The sequence below is a fragment of the Lepidochelys kempii genome, chromosome 2 (assembly GCF_965140285.1).
Source record: "Lepidochelys kempii isolate rLepKem1 chromosome 2, rLepKem1.hap1, whole genome shotgun sequence".
Classification (NCBI taxonomy): domain Eukaryota; kingdom Metazoa; phylum Chordata; order Testudines; family Cheloniidae; genus Lepidochelys; species Lepidochelys kempii.
The window spans coordinates 113152736-113172620 of NC_136381.1; the positions used below are offsets into that span (position 1 = coordinate 113152736).

At 41.8% G+C, this 19885-nt stretch overlaps 1 protein-coding gene across 8 annotated transcripts in view; it reads right to left on the minus strand.

Annotated features, from left to right (window-relative positions):
* PHACTR1 (phosphatase and actin regulator 1) overlaps positions 1-19885 on the minus strand; it is a 459703-nt gene that overhangs the window by 101405 nt on the left and 338413 nt on the right. For 7 of the 8 annotated variants that reach the window (XM_073332014.1, XM_073332013.1, XM_073332018.2 and 4 more), the window contains 3 exons: positions 18183-18347; positions 15596-15802; positions 4765-5095 (listed from right to left, as the gene is read on the minus strand). In XM_073332014.1, coding sequence (XP_073188115.1) covers positions 4765-5095; positions 15596-15802; positions 18183-18347 — 703 coding nt within the window. The remainder of the gene's footprint in view (positions 1-4764; positions 5096-15595; positions 15803-18182; positions 18348-19885) is intronic. The other variant, XM_073332016.1, reaches the window with a different exon arrangement.

The following is a 19885-nucleotide window of genomic DNA, read 5'->3' on the forward strand; positions in this document are numbered from 1 at the left end:
ATGTTATCCTCATGTAGGAAAATTGCGGCCTAGCTCTTGTCCCACTGTTGCTACAAGAAGAGGGAGTGAGTGCAGATCCTTTATGAGAGTTAGGAATGTGTCACTTAAAATCATAACACCACTTGGCACTTACATAGCAATTTTCATTTTTAAAATGCTTTTAAAATATTGCCCTGTTAATGCTCACAACACTCTTGCGAGGCCGGTAAGTGTTATCACCCGTTTTACAGAGAGGAAAACAGAGGCATAGAAGTTAAGTAACTTGATCAAGGTCACACACAAAAACGTGGTCCCTGGTTCCTACTCCATGATCAGGTAGTCCTCATTTTTCTTTGGCATGCTTCTAACTCATTGGCAAATCATTTCTAACTTCCTTTCACATAGCTCATACCTTTACCCTACCTTCAGATGTTGTTAGACAGTCAGCTCTCTGGAGACCTGGTCTTCTAAAGCAAAAAATCTACGTTGTTAAAAGAAGGGGATTGCGTGTTCTTTCTTTCCCTATTCTTGGCCGCAGAGGTGGGTGAGGAGGGAATGGTTTAGGGGCGTGAGGTTTAAGAAAAGAATGCTGGAGAGTTTAGGGAGAAAATTACAGATGGGCTCAGGGATCAACCCACACCAGCTGAATTTACCAGAACGAGGAAATCCCACTGATTCAGGAAGAAAGCAAGAAGAAACAGGCCTTTGCTTTTAACAATTAAAAAAAAAGGCACCCTTTTCGCTGAAGAGGGCTGGTTATGGTTCACACTGAGGCTTGTCAGTATCCTCTTCCCTTATAAAAAAAATACTATAGTGTTCTTTAGTAATGCTTCACATCACTTGACAGTAGAACTACTGCAGTATCTGGAGTGATTATTTTAGAATACTTAAGTATTTAACTTTTGTAGATAATATCTGGGATCAGCTGAAATGTGTGCTACACCAAGTGATGTTAGGCACCCCCTTTTCTCATAATGTCATAGAGTTTAAGGCCAGAAGAGACTGCTAGATCAACTAGTCTGTCCTGCATACAACAGGCCACCAACACCACAGGTTCACATTTGGTGTTTTTATGGGATCATTAAATTGGTGGCTCATAGTCATCGTGTGATTAACTAACACACTCAGGTTTTTCTCCTCTGTCATTTCCAGCTGATAGCAGAGATTCTTGTCGTTAGTCCCTGAGTGCATGACCTTACACTTTGTACTATTAAATTTCACCCCATTTCTATACTCCAGGCCTCTAGGTCATGCAAATCTTCCTGTATAATATTCTGATCCTCCTCTGTATGGATGATGCCTCCCAACTTTTTGTCATCAGCAAATTTAATTAGCACAGTCCTACTTTTTGTGCCAAGGTCACTAATTAAAATATTAAATACGATCAGTCCCAAGAGTGATCCTTGAAGAATGCCATTAGTAACCTCCCTCCAGCCCAGCAGTTCTCCTTTCAGCACAACCCACTGACCTCTCCCCTTTACACAGTTTCCTTACCCACCTGACAATTCCTGTATTAACCCCCATTTTACTAATAATTCTCCATATAGTACCACGCCAAATGCTTTATTGAATTTTAGATAGATTTCATTCACTGCATGTCCTTTGTCTAAAAAATCAATTATTTTATCAAAGAAAGATCTACCTTTGATAATCCCCTGATGGATTTTATCCCATTTTCATTTACCTCCAGTCTTTAATTATTCTTTCCTTCAAAACTTGTTCTAAAACCTTGCATACTATTGAGATCAGACAAACAGATCTGTAGTTGCCTGGACTACTTTTTTCCCCTTTCTTAAATACAGATAACTGTTTGCTATTCTCCAGTCATATGATAACTTGCTACCTGACTTGCAATTTCATGTGCCAGTTCTTTCAGTATTCTGGGTTGGAGATTATCTGTTCCCCCCAGTTTGGGAGCATTAAACTCTTTGAGCTTTGTTTCTATTTTGGATGTGATCATTTCCATTTTCATACGCTCATTCCCATTAGCCATCCTGCCTTTGCCTCTATGTTCTACATTCTTCTCCACAGTTGCTGGCCTGGGAGCAGGGGCCCAGCAGCATGCTATTTTGGAAGCAGTAGAAAAGTTTAGGAACCAATCTCAGATTCTACATATTTGATAGACATGATCACACAGCAAAATTGTATATTGAAGAAAAAACAGATCTCAAATATAAGCAATTTACAAGGCTTTCAAGGCTTCTGAGCTGAAGTGTCTCATAACAAACACTGCAATGTGATGTAATTTGGGTTTAAACCTGTTTTTTTGTACAATTAGGGAGAAAAGAAAGCATTACTGTCAAAATAATATCAGGAAAAGATACCACCTGGTGTACCTAATCCCCTCCCAAATCAAATCTATTCTGAAAACCTACACTAATCTCCTTGGAGACATTAGCACATTTGCTAAAAACAGAGAGTCCCTTGGAAGTATAAATTAAAAAATTTAACAGCACATGTCGACTTTACAGTTTGTCCGCATACATTATGAAACTAGTGACTGCCTTTCCAGAAGAAACAGTCATCAACTCTTTTTTTCCTTGAGTACCATAAACATTACTGACTTACTGGACAATGAGCGTAACTGAAATACTTGATTCATTATTCCATGACTGAAATATTGATTGAGGCACAAAAAAACCAGTTAATTGACTGAAAAGAAACAATCAAAAATCTGTTCTGTATATTAATGTGAGCTAGGAGTCCCTTAAAGGTAAAATCAATACTAATCCCATTTTTAAAAAATATTCTCTTCTGTGATGGGAGACAATTGCTTCATTCTGGGAACTGGATTCTTGCTTGTTCAGTTTTAACAAGTAGCTCAGTTTCAGCTTCTGGTAAATGTTAAAAATTAACAAAAATAAAAAAAAAACCACCACAATCTTTACATCACCTCCTTTAAACCAATTAAACATACTTGTAAACACAGACTTGATGGAAGCTTAGAAACTGGAACATCCATTGCTGGGAAAAGGGGGGAACAGATGCCACTATGAAGTCATATGAAGAGAAATATCATTGGGTTTAGAATAATGAAGTGCAGCTTGCATGTATCAGGGCCAGATTGTGCAATTAACACCCAGACTTGTGCTAGGAATGGTGTGAAGCTGCACTGCTCTAGAGGGGGAGACAATCCCTCTTGACATCCCCCAGCACTCAGGAGTGTGTACAGTACTTGGTATCTCAGGATGATGCAGCTAGTTCTGCAAGGTGCTTTTGCTAGGCTGTGCTGGCCTATGTGAAAGGTGGCAGGACTGTGGTCCCATCAAATCTCTACCCCTGTTATAATGACTTGTGCTCATAACATGCTACCTCCTGCCTCACCACTGGAGCCCCTTATCTGTGGCAACAGGAACCTCCCACTACAAGCTAGTCAACTTCACACCAGCTGAGGATTCCCTTACACTGGGAAAATCTACAGCGGCCCTTTCAGAGCAGCTACAAAGGTCTCTTTTTACTACTCTGGCAGTGCAAAGGACTAGTAGCATGGGGCAGAATCTGGCCTCTTGTCTATTTAAATTGCACGTGTTTGGTTTTCTGTACAATTTCCTATTTTCCTATCACCTTATCAGTTTCAATAGAACTGTCCGTGGTGAACTGCCCAGCTACCTCCTTGTGTTTTCACTGTCCATTTAGCTAATTCTCCTGTATATAAATTACAGCAATATTCAGATTACTCTAATTTAAACTGGGGACTGGTCTGGCACCAACAAGGACTGCAGGGCCAAGCCTTAAGCCATATTTCCACTGCTCCTCTTGAGCTACTTTGAGCACTGATTTCTGGGCACCTATATTTATTGATTTCTTCAGACTATAAGCATTCAGTGTAAAAATTCCTGTAGGGGACTATGTTGTGCACTACAGGGTGTACAGACTGTTTCTCCAGGAAGAAGCTCCATATGTCATATAATTTGGTATTGGATCTACCCTCCCTGAGAGCCCCCACAAGGCTCCAGTTAATTCAGATGTCCTGGTGAAAGCCTAAGGACTGCTGTTCAGAAGCCTGTGCTTTTGACCAGAGACAAGCTGGTGGAATCCGTGCAAGGAAGTCAATATACTGGGATACATCCCGCATTCAATTGACTCACTTTACAAAATATGTGTGGGGATCTTGCATGGAATGGCATTAATATTCTCTATCCCCTTTGCAGTCTACAATTGGGATTGCTACAAAACAGCAGTGACAATTATGTTGCGTTTGTGTACACACACACACACACACACTCCCTCTACCGCAGCACACATTTATTTTATTTTATTCCCAGATGCATTTTAGATTACATGAAAAAACCTAAATAGCTCATGCAAATCACTATGTGCTCCCTCCAGCTCATCAGTGGCATGTAGATTCTTTGGTGGGGGCAACACATTTGGTCTTTATTGTTCTTTTCTAAATCCTCCACTTTTTTTTTTCATTTTATTTTCTTTTGTCTTCCATGTAACCAAAGCTTTATTTGGAAACCGGGTGTTATGTTGTTGCAAAACAGGAGATTCCTAAAAGCTTTTTAATCTAGTAGCATCATAATCTAATGGCTAGAGCAAGAGACTGTGATTCAGGACACTTGCAGTTTATTCCTGACTCTGCTACTAACTCACTGCATCAACTTGGGCAAGTCATTTAATCTCTCTGTGCTTCAGCTTCCCCAGTAATGACTTGGCTTTGTAAAAGATTTTAGATCTTCAGATGAAAGGCCCTCTGTAAGTGCAATGTATTATTGTATGATGTTATGTTCTGATGCTGTAATGACACAATATAAATTAATATTTTTAAAAATCAACCATTACCTTTCTAGCCTCTGCATGGTCATGGCCAGTGTCTTGTTCAATTCATCTATCATCCGGCACCCTGAAGGGTGAATAGGTAATGAGCTGGATCCAGAAGGCAGATGCTGGCTGTGGCTGCCATATGGAAGCTGGTGCTGGTGTGCTGCTAATTGGGATGGCAGTACAGAGTGATGGTGTGGAGCCAAAGGCTGCTGGGAACTCTTCTGCATGGAATAGGATGCAAGAGAGAGGTCTGGCCCCCCTAAAGGCATGCAAATCATGACTTTCTTTGGAGGTAGTGGAGGCGATAGTTTAACTGGCATACAAGGCAGTTTCATAGGACCGCCAGGATCTAAAACACAAGAACGAGAGGCACACACGTAAGTTTCTATGGCATTAAAAAGAAGACCACAATATCGGGTAATCAGGCACAAAGGTTGCCAGTAAAGACAACAGGTGAATCTGCATTGGACTTACCCCTTTTCTGCTGGTGAAGGAAGATACTGTACCCTATAACACTCTGAATGGTTTTCAGAAGGGAAGTTTTCACGTCACAACATTTTTGAGCCTCACAGAAACATTTGAGGACTCTCAATAAGAAATGCCTTAAACAACAATAGTTCATGTAATCACAAGATCTATGTAGTGCTTTTCATCTTCAAAGCACTTTCTACCAGGGACTAACCCTGACAACATCCCTGTGAGCTCTGTGTTATTATCCCCCATTTAATGAGTAACCTGAGGTAGAGTAACGAGGTGCCCAAAGTCACAGAACGAATCATTATCACCACAGCGGGGATTAAAACTCAGGAATTTCTGGCTCCGACTGCTACGGTCTGACTACTGCACGTCACGTCTCACATTTTTGTGGACCTGCAGAACATTTGGTGTAGCAGAATTACGCTAATGAAAAAAAAAATCATGAATGAGGTACAAGGATAATCCAGCAAAAATGGAGGGAAATGGTAGGATTAATTTATACTTTTATAAAACAACTGGCAAACAAACTTTGTTCTGGATTCCCATGCTGTGGATTTTAACCTTTTTAACTCCATTCAGCATTCCTCGAAAATACATAATTTTATGGGGTTTACCCATGGGTGAAAGATTCCTGTTGACTTCCATGGGAACTGGATAAGGCCTCAGAGGTGCATGTAATGGAGACATCTATAAGCAGATGGAATTTCAATGCATTGGCTGCCTGAGCTCAGCAGGGGGAAGGAGACTGGCTGGGTTGCATTATGAAAATGTTTACAATGTCAGAGAGCCAAAGAGAGGAGCTGGAAGTCTGAGAATGAGGAAGGCCATGGAGAAGTAGCCACTTGGGGTTGGGGGATAAGAGAAGTTGGGAGTTTACATTATGGGCTGATGTTGTTTGAAGTTATAGGGAAGGAGGGAGCTAGAAAGGCCTCCTGAAGTTGGGAGGTGAGTGACCTCAATGAACCCTTTCAAATCTGGCAAACCTTTGGCATTCGGGTTCTGTAAAGGAGTTCTGGCACCATAACATATTTAGCCTCTCTTATTTGAGTTCATGCACCTTACTAAAATACTATGAAGAGATAAAAGTGCCAACAGCTTCTTGGGAGTTGACAAAGCCCACCAGATAAGCTGCTGCTGAGGTTTCAAAGGCCACCACATATTTGTGAGCTGCATCACAGTTTTTAAGAGCACTTCTATAAATTTTCATGTTTGCACTAGCGATCCATAATCTCTGGCCTGAGTATTTATTTGTCAGTAATGGGGCCAACCCTAGTAGCTAGGGTACAAATGGCTCCTGGGGCAACACTTCTCCAGAAATATCAAACTGAAAAAAGACACTAAGATAGAAGATGACAGGGACCAAATTCAAGGCTGACATTACTATTAATTCTTATTAGAGTAGCTCTACAACAGCACCTAAAGGTCCCAGTTGAGGTCAGGACCTTATTGTGCTAGTCACTGAACACGCAGATTGTAAGAGACAGACCAAGTCCCAACGAACGTACAATCTAAACAGCCAGCCAGGATAGAATCCAAATCTTTTGACCCCCCGTCCAGCATGTCCTATCCACTAGACTATGGTCTCTCCACTAAAGTCAATACCTGTTGCACCCCCTTGTGCAGAGCCAAATACGGCCCTTGGATTTGCCGGCAAACATGAGCTGTCAGTCAGCTACACAGTCAGTCTTCTAAAGTGGACTGGTTTCCATATTTTGCAATTAGAATTTTTGTGAGTTTTTTACCTAAACACAGAACAGGCTGAGCTGTCATGTCTCTTATGCACATACATGCACAGTAGATATGTTTTATCTTTGTACCCTGTATGAAAGCACACACTGTCTTCAAGAAAACGTAAGAGAGACAATAAAGAGTAAATTGAATAAAACCCTGAGAATTAGGCTCCTATGCAATTTGTTGTAACAAAACATTTTAATACATTATTTCTCCAGGATACCTTACTACTAAAAGATGGGCCTGAGCTACAAAGCTGCGATCCAGATCTGCACTTCCCTAAACTTCTGCAGTAGCCAGATCTGGGTGTTTGGTTTGGTCTAATCTCTGGTGTACTTCAAGGAACAGCTTTAGTTCACAGAGGTGGTGGTATTCTGGAAGGGAATGCTGTCTTAATCCCAGGCCTTCACTCTGTGTATGAAGTAGAGGAGACATCCGCAATGGAGGGTTCAAAGTGATACCATCCACCGGAGCCGCTCACTCCTGCTCCTGGCTGAAGAAAAGGTGGAAGGGCAATTGAATTGGCAACTTCCTGTGTTTCTGAAGTACTAAAAAAGATGATTTTCTGCTGGGAGCCAGTGGAATTTGTGAGGTTGATTGAGGCACAAAATAGATAGAAATGCTTCCATTTAAAAAAACAACAACATGAACATGAAAAGGATATTTTTCTTTTTAAATGAAAATATTCCCCCACTAGGTTTGCAGCCCCAAAACTGTTGCTTTGGGGGACTGTAGCTTGGAGTCTCATATGATAACTAGAACTAGAAAGTGAAATTCACTAGTTTATTTTCATTGGTAGGTGAAAGGCAAAAAAGCATAAAGAGTGAGTGAGATTTGTAAAATTAGTCTAAATTGTTTAAAATATTATTCGTACCACAGGTAAGGACATTTGTTTAAACACATGGAGCTAGAGTAATCAGCATATATTCATTGACTTCAGTAATGGAGTGATGCCAATTTACACCAGCTAAGGATTTGGCCCATGATTTCACACCTCATGTTCACACATCTTTGAAAAATACTCATGAAAATCTACTAGTCCTCCCAGTGGAATTTTACTGCAATTTTAAATCTTCGCACAAAGCACTGAATGACAAGATTGTAGCAAATTGCCAAAAAAGATTAATCTCAGGCCTGAGGTCCCTTGTATCCAGTATTATGTATAATGTATAAGTATTATGTATAATCCAGTTCTGCAAGATGCTGAACAAGCTCAACTTCCCCTGGCACTAACAGGAGTTGAGGTTGTTCAGCATTTTGCTTGATTAGGTCCTAGTTATGCTGGGTTTAATGCAAATAATGCTAGAAAATTAAACCTTATCACTGTTTATGACAGTGGACTATAGTTATATACAAATATATAACTAGAAGACAAAATTTGCTACACCAGACTGGGGCACTGATCCATGAAGAAGGCAGCCCCTTCCTCTTCTCCACAATGTGCCTAGCCAAGTGACCATCCTGTACATGGGAGGAAAAATTCCTTCTGACTCCTATGATGACCAGCTGATGCCCCAAAGCATGAGTTTTTATTACTCTTGTTGAAGTACATATAACTACAAATGTAACTCCTTGTTATGAATATCCAGTTCCCTTGAAATCCTATTCCAGTAGTTAACTGTGACCTCTTGTAGTAGTGAATTCTGTAGTCTGTAAAAGTCTGCATGTATTTAGGAGGCAGTGTTGCCCAGTGGGCAGGACCCTAAAATGGGATTCAGGAAATCTGAGTTATATTCCCGGCACTGTCATTAATTCACTGTATGAATTTGGGCAAATCATTTGACTTCTCTATCCCTAGTTCCCAGATCCTCTAAGGCTAGGACTACACTTACAGAGGTGTGTAGAGTACATATAGTGCATACAACCCTAGCATGGGTATACATAGCAGTGTAGACAGTGAGGTGTTGCTTAGATGAGTAAAGACATGCCAGAACCTTAGGGTACGCATCCTACATGGCTCTCTACTCACCCAAGCAGTGCCTTCCACACCTACACCGCTGCTTTTTAACAATGTAGTGTCCCACTGCCACCCTGCTGCCTTGGACTCTTTCCCCACCACAGGGAAAGGGTCTGGCTGCTCCCTGCAGTGTGGAAAGGCTTCAGCAACGGGGAGCTGCTGGAGCTTTTCCCCATTATGCCCCTCCCACCAGAGCCTTTCCCTGCTGCATGTAGCTACTCACCGCAATGTGGACACAGCCTTCATACTCTACGTGCCACTGCCAGTGTAGACAAGGCCTAAGAAGAATTGCTCCAAAAGCCTATTGAAAATAATGGCAGCCTTTCCACTGACTTCAGTGGGCTTTGATCAGGTCCATTATGAAGGGTCAAATTCTGCTCTCAGACGCTGTGGTGGACATGGAGCTGCTATGTATAATTTTATGAATGCTGTATGTAAGCTAGTTATTGAGCTAGACTGCATAACTGTATTAGTTAGTGGAATGCTTATTATAGATCTCTACTGCTTTAATTCCATGGGAGTTGTCACCAAGACAACAGAGGTCTTGGGCTGTTTGTAGGAAGCTTAACCCCACGTGCAAAATGGATAGACACCAGGTAAACAAGACATACGTATAATCTGTTTACCATGTTAAGATTTTTTTCTCCAAAGTCCTTTGGTTGAAAAAAACAACACTCAGCTTTAAGAAGGCTGGCTGATCTCTGGATGCCACTGGGACATAGCTCCCAAGGACCAGAATCGCAGGTGCCGAGGCAGTTACATTTAGTTCCAGGGGACGGCAAACCAAGGCCTGGCCTAAGAGTGGGAGAATCAAATGATTCCTCCTAACTAGAGGTGACAACTCAAGGCCTGAGACTGGAGAGGGAGTACACTCAAAAAGACCCAGAGGGGTCAGAGATGCAGTTAGCCCAATAACTGTGAGACAAGCATTGCCTATTGACTGCAGTGGGATTGCACATGTGCATCTTAGGCCAATTTTGGCTCCCACATCTTTTTCTGTTCTTCTGCACAATGTGTACAGAAGAGATAGGGGAAGGAGTTGGGAGCACATGCAGAGGGTGTGCATGCCCTGAATGCCACAAAGCCCAGTTCTGCAGGGACTGTCTGCATAGTCTCACAGCAGGCATTAAGGGCAGGGTCAGACATTCTTCTGTTACCTTGATCCACTGGCTATTGCTCTCCAGATAGCAGGAGTCACAGGACCTGTGGAAGCAACTACAATCCCAGGGTCCAGCCCACTGCCATTCTGCAGACTGGGGGAGATGATGCATTCACTCTGCTCCTGTTCTGCTGCATCCTCCTCAAGAGCGCAGCATGGGTACTCAGAGTGTGCACTGGGGAGAGAATTTACTTCAAACTGAATAAGCCATGTGCATACTGGTGCAGAAAGCAGGAGGAGGTATGACAGAGCAGAGGGCTCATGCCTGCTGCAATGGGCTCATATACAGAGGAGCAACCCCAGACATGTGTAAATGCTGGGTTAGAACATACTGCAGGCTGTGGAGATTATCTGCCAGGTAAATTTGTAGTTCTAAATAGCTTTGTAATGTAGTAACCAATGATCAACTATGTTTCAAGAGGCCTTACAGCCATTGTTCTGGAATTCAATCCTAACAGGTCCACATTATCAGTAGTTATTTTTATGGACTTACAACACTTTCTTCCCTGTTAAATGTTCACTTCTAACCATGGCTAGTTGCTCTATATTTGAATTACTGCTGTTATTCAGCCAGCTGATAGTTTGATTACTGTATATAGACATAACTAGATTGTGTGTTCTTAGAACTAAAAACGGGACAAACTTCCTCCTCCCAATGCCGAGAATGAAACAACTGAAAAGATGCTAAAAGGATTTTTAAAAGCTCTAATATGGTTGTTGAATTAAAGGGCCAGATTCTGTTCAAAGTTACACCAAATGTAAAACTGAAGTAAACCCACTGACTCTGGATTTACACAGGTGTAACAGTTATGCCCCAAATGTTTTGCTTCCAAAGTTTTTAGAGAATTTCATGGATAACTGGCAGTTCATTCTTTTGAGCTGAATGTGGCTGGGTTAATCCCAGAAAAACTCAAGTTTGGTTCTGAGAAGCAATGGATTAACGGACAATGGGACGAAGGGGCACTGTGACACGGAGTGTTGTTTTTCAAATAAGATATAAAACCAATGTGCTGGCCGCTTCTGGTCATTAGAGATCTCTTGGCAATAAATCCCAAGGTTCCAGCCAAATTCAGTCTCAGAATTGAATTCCCCCCACAATTTCAACCAGATATGGTATTTTGCAATTCTTGTCCCAAATGGTTATGTAACGCTGCTGTAAACTGCTATCTTCCACCTCAGAGATATCTACTTTTTAGTGGTGGGTGAAGATGATCCTTGTGTAAAGTTGGTATATCAGAGCTTTAGGACTCTGATGGATGAAAGTGGCTTTATAAATCAAGGATGGCTTATTATTAATGATCATATTTAACAACTGGCAGAAGGATCATTGTAAAATAATTGGCCAGTGAAGAATGCTGAGTGGTGAAATTATATTGAAACAATAACAAGACATGTTCTCTTCCTAGGGCTGACTGCTTTGTACTACGAAGAGATGGATCTTGATGATTACAGGGCAAATGCTGCTTTTTCCTGCTCATGTTATGAGCATGCAAGACAGAGAATGGGCAACAGAAAGGCTGCTCGGGGATTCCAACACCATCCATATACTGTAGAGAAGTTCTCTCTGGCTGCTCCTTCCATAAAAGCAAGATGGATGGTTTTGGAGTGGATGGGGCAGGAACATGGGTCTCTGAACTACAAGATGTCAAGCCCCCTACCAGTAAAAAACTCCAGGAGGCAGTCTCACTCCCAGCCTGCTCTGGTTTCTCTTCTATTCAGGTTCTTATATCCTCCTCATCTCCACAGTACCCGAGAGCCTACCAGAACTGCACTAAGCTATGTGATTAGAAATTGCCACATGCTTTCATAGAGTATCAGGGTTGGAAGGGACCTCAGGAAGTCATCTAGTCCAACCCCCCCTGCTCAAAGCAGGACCAATCCCCAATTTTTGCCCCAGATCCCTAAATGTCCCCCTCAAGGATTGAATTTACAACCCTGGGTTTAGCAGGCTGATGCTCAAACTACTGAGCTATCCCTCCCCCCAATTCTCTTTCTCCCTTTTCACTCCCATAATAAATCTGAGGGTTTTTTTCTTTTTCAAAATTGAATTGCATTTATTTTTGTTTATTTTATACCTGCTCTGCTACGACTATTTGTTATTGAGGGCAAGGACAAAGCCTTGCACTTGTACAGAAAGCGGTGATGTGTGAGATGGATCTTAGATCCTGTTGGATGGGAGGATTCTGTCTCCCAAGTCCTGCTCGATCCGCACAAGGTCCCTTGAGCATACCCCTTTAGTCATTCTTCATGCAGGTGATGAGGATTTGGCCCAGAGTTTCCTGACAAGAAGGTGGTCTGATTTTTAAGCCACTGAACCGTCACACTATTTGAGGTATTTATCTGTTTTTTTTTTCCTCTGCTGACCATGCCTGTGGAGATTTTGTAATTATATATTCTCAGGTATTCTTGTATTAGATTTTATAAACAAGATAAAACAAAACAAGATAAAAGATCAGAAGCATTTTTGCAAGCTCCACATCAGCAATATACCTGAAATAAAACTCATGCCAAGACCATGTTTCCTCTCATATCCTTCTTGCACAGATCTACCAGACCATTAACTACTGTCACTCTCTATCAGTCATGCTCGGTGTGTCTTAATTTGTCCTTCACTCTCCTCACAAAATCCTCAATAGAAAAACAGACACTGAAAGTGCAATGAAAACCTGAAAAATCTTCATTTGGAGCTCCAGAAGTCTTATTTTATTAATTCTCTCACACACAAACTAAGGATGTCTCTGGAGTAATTAGTAAAAGAATAGGGTTAATTTAGCTTTCTCATGGTGAGGATGATTCATTAAAACACACTGCTCATTTTCAGGGATTATGCAAGTCTACTATAATCTAAAAGGCTAGCCTAAGGCATATAGAAATATATGTCCCTAGACCCTCCCAGTAAGAAAAAGTCAAACCTATTGGCCTGAGACATTAATGTTTATAAGGGTATATATGGGTGAAGCTGTCAGCTCTACCAAGAGGCAACTACCTGCTAAACTAGGACCTTGTGACTGAAATTGTATCTCCTCTCCCACAGAGACGTGTGTGTGTGTGTGTGTGTGTGTGAATCTTGTCTATGTCTACATGCAAGTGAGTTTGTGTCTGAGTGGGAGAGAGCGAAAGCGAGCTGAGCAATCCCCCTAATCAGGCAACCGTCTGTCTTTAAAGACCATTTCAAAGTAGCCCCAGAAGTAGAATACAATTCTGCTTCATCTTTACTGTAAGGTCATCTCTGTTAAACAACTGACACATGCTGGTCCCTTGAGTGGTTACTAAAGACAACTCTATATAAAAATTTGAATTACAAAATACATAGAAGCAGACACAAATCTCCATCCATTGTTTTTCTAGCTAACTTAAAGAGCAGGGTGGTCTCTCTCCCCCCTCATGTTTCTGTACAATGCACAGTTAGCAGAAGATGTTTCCCTTTATGTTAGTTTCTTCATTGAGTCTTCATTTGTGAGCAATAACTCATAGGGGTAAACTGAATTACAAGAATGGATGGGAAACAAATTCAGAGCTGGTGCAAGCAGCTGTAGCCCCAAATGAAGTAAATAAGAATGGTGCCTGCTTTAGCCCTTTTGGTTTGCAGTTTTAGGCAAAAAATAAATCAATTTAAAGTTGATCGTGGCAGGTGGCAAAAGTGAAGAAATCCCATATAAATTTCAAATAAAAGTGAACAAAAGTAAATAAAGCATAAATCAGTTGCCCATCTAGATAGAATGCTATGTAGAAACAGGTGAGAAAAGCAATATATACAATTTGGTAAAGATTCTTTTACTTTATAATAGTCAAAATAAAACAAAATGATCCGGCAAAAAAATAACAAAACATAGCATTGTATAAACAGGAAGCGATCATCCTCACCACACCACTGTGAGGCAGGAAAGTATTAATACCAGAGGGGTAATTGAGGGGAAAAGACTGCGATCTGCCCAAGTTACCGAGGGAGTTACTATTTGAACTGGTTTAAAACCCAGGAATTTATAGCCTCCTAACCTGTGCTGCTCTCTCTGAAAGCAACGGGAATTGTGCACACACATCTCAAAAAGGATAGACATGTATTTTAGGAATATTTAAATGTTTCATGGTCCTTGTGTGTGTGCCTGTAATATTTCTCTACAGCAGTGGTCTGATGGTAGTCCAGGGAGGGTTGACTGGTCACATATGGTTGATTGTTCCTCCTTGCTTCTAATAGCTTTTACAGATAACTGGGCTCTTAATTGCAAAGAAGAGCCTGGATACATATAGAAGCAGCTGGAAACCAGGCAGAGGAGACTGCATAACTTGCCTCCATTACAGTCTCTAACACAGCAGGAATGGAAACCAGAGCATCCTCCAGGGACTGGAGCAGGAATGGAGCAATTGGGGAATTTGAGTTGTCAATCACCACTAGCATCCACCAGTGGGAAGCTATGGAGAAGGAGACTGAGTAGCCAGCGATCATGAGCAAGGAAGCAGAGGAGCAAGGAACCAGAGGGCAGAGTAATTGGGAAAGAAGGGGACTGAGCTTGATAAATTTATGGAGGAGGTGGTATGATGAGACTGCCTCTAACGGCACATAGCTGAGTTGCGACTGCCAGCAGCAAATACACCTATTTCCAACAGCTGGTGAGAGGACAGTGGATGGGGAGGGCTCCGAGTTATTACAGAGAATTCTTTCCCAGGTGTCTGGCTGGTGGATCTTGCCCCTGATTAGGGTCTAACTGATCGCTATATTTGGAGTCAGGAAAGACTCTTCCCCTGTGTCAGATTGGCAGAGACCCTGGAGGTTTTTCGCCTTCCTCTGAAGCATCGGGCATGGGTCACTTGCAGGTTTAAACTTGTGTAAATGGTGGATTCTCTGTAACATGAAGTCTTTAAATCATGTAAATCATGAGTTAATTCAGTAACTCAGCTAGAGGTTAGGGGTTTATTACAAGAGTGGGTGGGTGAGGTTCTGTGGCTTGTGATGTTCAGGAGGTCAGATTAGATGATCATGATGGTTCCTTCTGGCCTTAGAGTCTATGAGTCTAAGAGAAGCATGTGCAGAGGAATGGAGGGAAAAAGTGGGGAGAACAGCACTCATGAAAGCTGGAGAAGATCTAACAAAGAGCAAAGGGAGAGAATCTGATTAATTCCGCCCCCCAAAAGAACAAAGGGCTTATCTCATGAAACATGATTCAAGATTACAAAAGTACTTTCCTATCATTATTTTTTCATTGAAGTGACTGCTGTATTTGCTAAGGCGAGGCCACATGTTGGTGATCAGGGTCATGATTAAGAGGCTGGGAGGAGTGGCAGTCTGTGAGACTGTGGATGAGACGGGAGGTGTCCATCTCTATTAAGATGTCGTCCACACTATGAAATAGTTTGAGAGCCCCTGTCCTGCTGTATCAGTACAGCCATGACACACATACAATATCGATACACATGCAAACATTTACACAGCAGCTTTACCAAAGAAAGACATTGAGATCCTCAGTACAGGAGTGGACTGTTCCTTTAAGGGAAGTAGTGGTGCAGAGCATTCAGGAACACCTACTTACCAGTTAAGTGGTTGGCAATCCTGGCAATGGGTTTAGGAGGCAGGGCAGGGGGCTGTTTGAGGAGGGACACCTGTTTCACTGGGGTGTCCTCATGGTCTCCAGGGAAAGCAGCAGATTTTTTGGGGGGAAGTAGCAGGACTGGTTTAGCTGAAGGATCTTGGGACAGGAGGACTCCAGACTCACTGGATGTGGGGCTCTCTTCAGACACTGGAGGACACAACCACATCATAGACGCAACAACGTTACAAGCAGAGTGGCAGCAGGTACAGTAATAGTAAGAGAAGAAAAGCAGCACAGAGATGCAGATTAAAAACATAACTAAAAGATTTTGCTCAAACATCATAAAACACAAAGAGAGAGAAAGACACACACACACACACACACACCTCTACACCACAGGCCAATTTCAGCACTGGGTCATTCTCCATTAAAACCAATGGAGCATCTCTCACTGACATCAGAGTAGAATTTAGTCCCACACCCCTTTAACACAATCAAGAGCCTTGAAATGTCAAACCCCAGACTCTCCAGACGGGTAACAATACACAATCAATAAACAAATAGCTAGTCGACGGGTTTATGCTTCCACACAACGGCATCCTGCCCATTTCTCTGTCAGGGTCCATTATATTTTCAAAAGACCACACAGTTGTGCAGGATCACGGATATTCAGTTATACCAATTACACATTCCTTTTCATTCTTCCTCTTTGGAGCAATGTGCAATAGTCACCACACAGCTGGTGAAAGGCACATGCCTCCAAAATGCTTTCTGAAGTCTGCTGTAGAACTGAACGGTATAGCTGAAAGGCAACACCAGAGTCAATCATCTTGATTCTTAAGAATGCTATTTTCTTATGTAACTGTTTCTTCTCTGAAGCTATGCCTTTTACAGCTGGGCTGAATTTGGCCCATTACTATTTGAATGGTATTGTGGTTTCCACCCAGTTCCCTCTCTCTCTCAAAATAACAGACATGGAAATTGTTATGTTGTTGCTGTTGTACAGTATAATTGAACGGCTTTTTCTTCAACAGGTGCAAGGCCTAGCTGATCCACGTCTCAGCTGAGCATATGCAGCCGAGGTATGAAGACTGTGACCCCTTTCTAGTCAAACTGTGATTTCAGAGGCATTCCACTGAAGCCAAAGGCATTACTTCTGATTCGATCAGACGCAGCTCAAGTGGACCGTTGTTTCTCACCAGAGACACCCCATTTAACTTTCTCAAGGACAGCAAAAGCAGAAGTTGAACACTAAAGCAGGTGTTCTTTAACAGGAGGTTCTGGCTGGTCGTCCTGAAGCTGTGAAAGGGATCGCTACCAGTGGCCTCTTTAGAATGGTCAGGTTTTAGATTCCCAAAGTCAGAACTTCTTTACATAAGGTTCTCTATTTGAGCTGGTGAAGGGATGGGTCTAGGCATCTGCACCAGGGACAGGTGGATCAAGTCAGATAAAATAAGAAGTTAAATTAAGTTTGCTCCTAGACTTAAATCCAACCTTTCTGATGTTAATACAAATAATAATGTGGTTGCTTCCCTCCAACCCCCCATATTTTCATGCCTGTGCCTCTCCAGGACCAGCAGCACATATGCTGAAATACCATGAGAAAAAGAGTTCAGACAGTTTGCTTAAGTACCTAGACTTTTGGAAGTTCCTCCTCATCTAAACAGACACTCCAAATCTTTTAAGAGATGCCCAAAGCTAACTTGAACATTGTCACTCCCTCATCCACAACTAGACCTCTCATTCCTTATGTGAAGATAGCTCTTTTGCCACTCAGTGATCCAATGGGTCTGAGTAGATTTTTCTGACCTATCAATTTACCCTAAGATCTGAAATCACAGCCCCTGTGCTGAGCTTTCTTTATTGAGCAGCTGCTCTTGAGTCACTAGTCTTGTGAACTGGAAAGCAGAAGGTTACTTCTGAGCTATACAATGTCTCAACCTTGTCCACATGATAAATGGTCTGCTCTTTCTTTTATCTTAACTATGTTCTCATTCTGCTCTAGATGTGAGAATCCCTCAGAACTCCTTATCAGAGGAACCCTCCATGTTAGAACCTCGGAATTACCTACCAAGCTATTTGCTTTGTTACAACAATCAGTGAAACATAAAACTCTCCTCTCTAAATCTGAAAGTATGCAAGATGTGCCAGGCTTCTGTTTTCATTACAAAATCTCCTTTCCAAATAGCAAAGAACACAGAATATCAATGAGAAAATGAAATTAAATCTATACAGTTTCCAGACTTGAAATGTACAACGATTTTACTTTGCATTCTGATTCATGCGTTACTCACTAGTAGTATATTTACAGAAAGACGGTAACCCTAGTCTGTAGTCCTGCATATAGATGGGACCGAGTTACGAAGTTTGGACCTGAATCCAAACTTTCCCCAAGTTCTGAAGTGTTTGGATCTGAGGTTCCGGTTCTGGCTTATATCTACTTCTGTATGTCAAGAGCACTCCTGTGTGTTAAACATTAAGTATCAAAGATCAAAAACCATCAGAATCCAATTTTAAAAAGTTTTAAAGAGCCTAATGTTGAAAAAATTCTATATTTTGTATCTTAGAATGAAAACAGAAATGTTACCTGCCCCATCCATGATATCTGTGGTTGGCAGCACCTCATATGTACAGGGTTCCCCAGACGCGGAACCTGATTCCAGTTCTGCTAGGCCTGGTAGTGAAATCTGGCTGGAGCTCAGAGCCTGCCCATTCTCCAATGATCCTTCATTTGGTATGGAAAGCTCCCCATCTGATAGCAGTTGGAAGAAAGCACAATAATAATAGATCAAGAGTAAGTAAGATATTACAAGAATTTAAATAAAACAATGTCTGCAAAGAGACTGCCCTAAAGCTGTGGTTTCCTTTGCGTTATCCATGACCCAAGTACCTAAATGGTGACTACACATCCAACAGACAGTGCACAATGCAACAGTTTATTTAACAGTTATTTAGGCATGGCCTATATTTACAGCAGCCTTATTTACATTCCCCAGAAATCTTTCTTAGTTCCTCCAGTGGAACAAACTCCTCCTTCGCAATATCCTGGTGTTTGTATCACAGCGTTACAAGCTAGGTATGTTGTAATGAAACTTTTCTGCAATGTCAGGTTGAGATGTCTTCTTGTAACATAATGACATGCAATTTTGCACCTAATGGCATTTCACTCACTTCAAAAGAGGTTTCAAGATTTGGGAAAATCCTGAAAAATGCTCTTGTTGGACATGGGATTATAGCAAGAAAATAATTATGATAATCGGAAATGAGATCAAATGTGAATCATCCCCATTCCTTCTCCACCTTTATATGGTCCAAAAACCTATTTGTATTGCACCTCTGCCAAATCTGCGAAGTGGGGGAGGAGAATGTGCTTGAACTGATGCTATGAAGCTTTTGTATTAATTTGGTTTCCCCTCCACTTGTTTTTATGACATAGGAGACATATAAATAACATCACAGAGGTATATCCCTATTTCACACACCACTTAACCATTAAAGCTCCCAGCATGACCAAGAGTTTAAAGTGATAGACTAACTTTTATGGCCAGTTGGTATCAGGCCTTAATATTGGCATGTAGCAAATCCTAGCTGGAAAACCCACCCATAAAATCCTTTAAAATCTCTCCTTTATCCGCACCAATTTCTGTAGCAGCAACAGATTTCTTTTTCCCATCAAATACTAGTCAGGACTAAAAACCTCAGGACATGAGAGAGAGAGAGTTACTATTATTCTCAAAGGTGTCAACTCTTGTGATTTGATTGCAAGTCTCATGATATTTGGTGTTTTTCCTAACACCTCAGCTGTTGGAGGCATGAGCATCTCACTCCTGGTCTACACTGGGGTGGGGGTGGGCGGAATTGATCCAAGTTACGCAACTTCAGCTACGTGAATAACGTAGCTGAAGTCGACATACTTAGATCTACTTACTGCGGTTCTTCACTGTGATGGGTCGACTGCTGACGCTCCCCCATCGACTCTGCCTGTGCTTCTCGCTCCAGTGGCATACCGGAGTCGACGGGAGAGCGCTCGGTGGTCGATTTATCGCGTCTTCACTAGACGTGATAAATTGACCCCCGCTGAATCCATCGTTCCGGAGGTAAGTGTAGACATGCCCTCAGCATTTATTAAAACAAAGAAAAACAGTAAATTTCTACCCCTTGTGGTTGTGGAAAAATGAAAGCCTGAAAACATGATGTGACAGGTTCCCCCCGGGGTGCCACCTGCAACTGGGGTTCCACTGAGCTCTCGGACCCACCAGCCTGGCTCCCTCTCACACTGTACACTCCAAC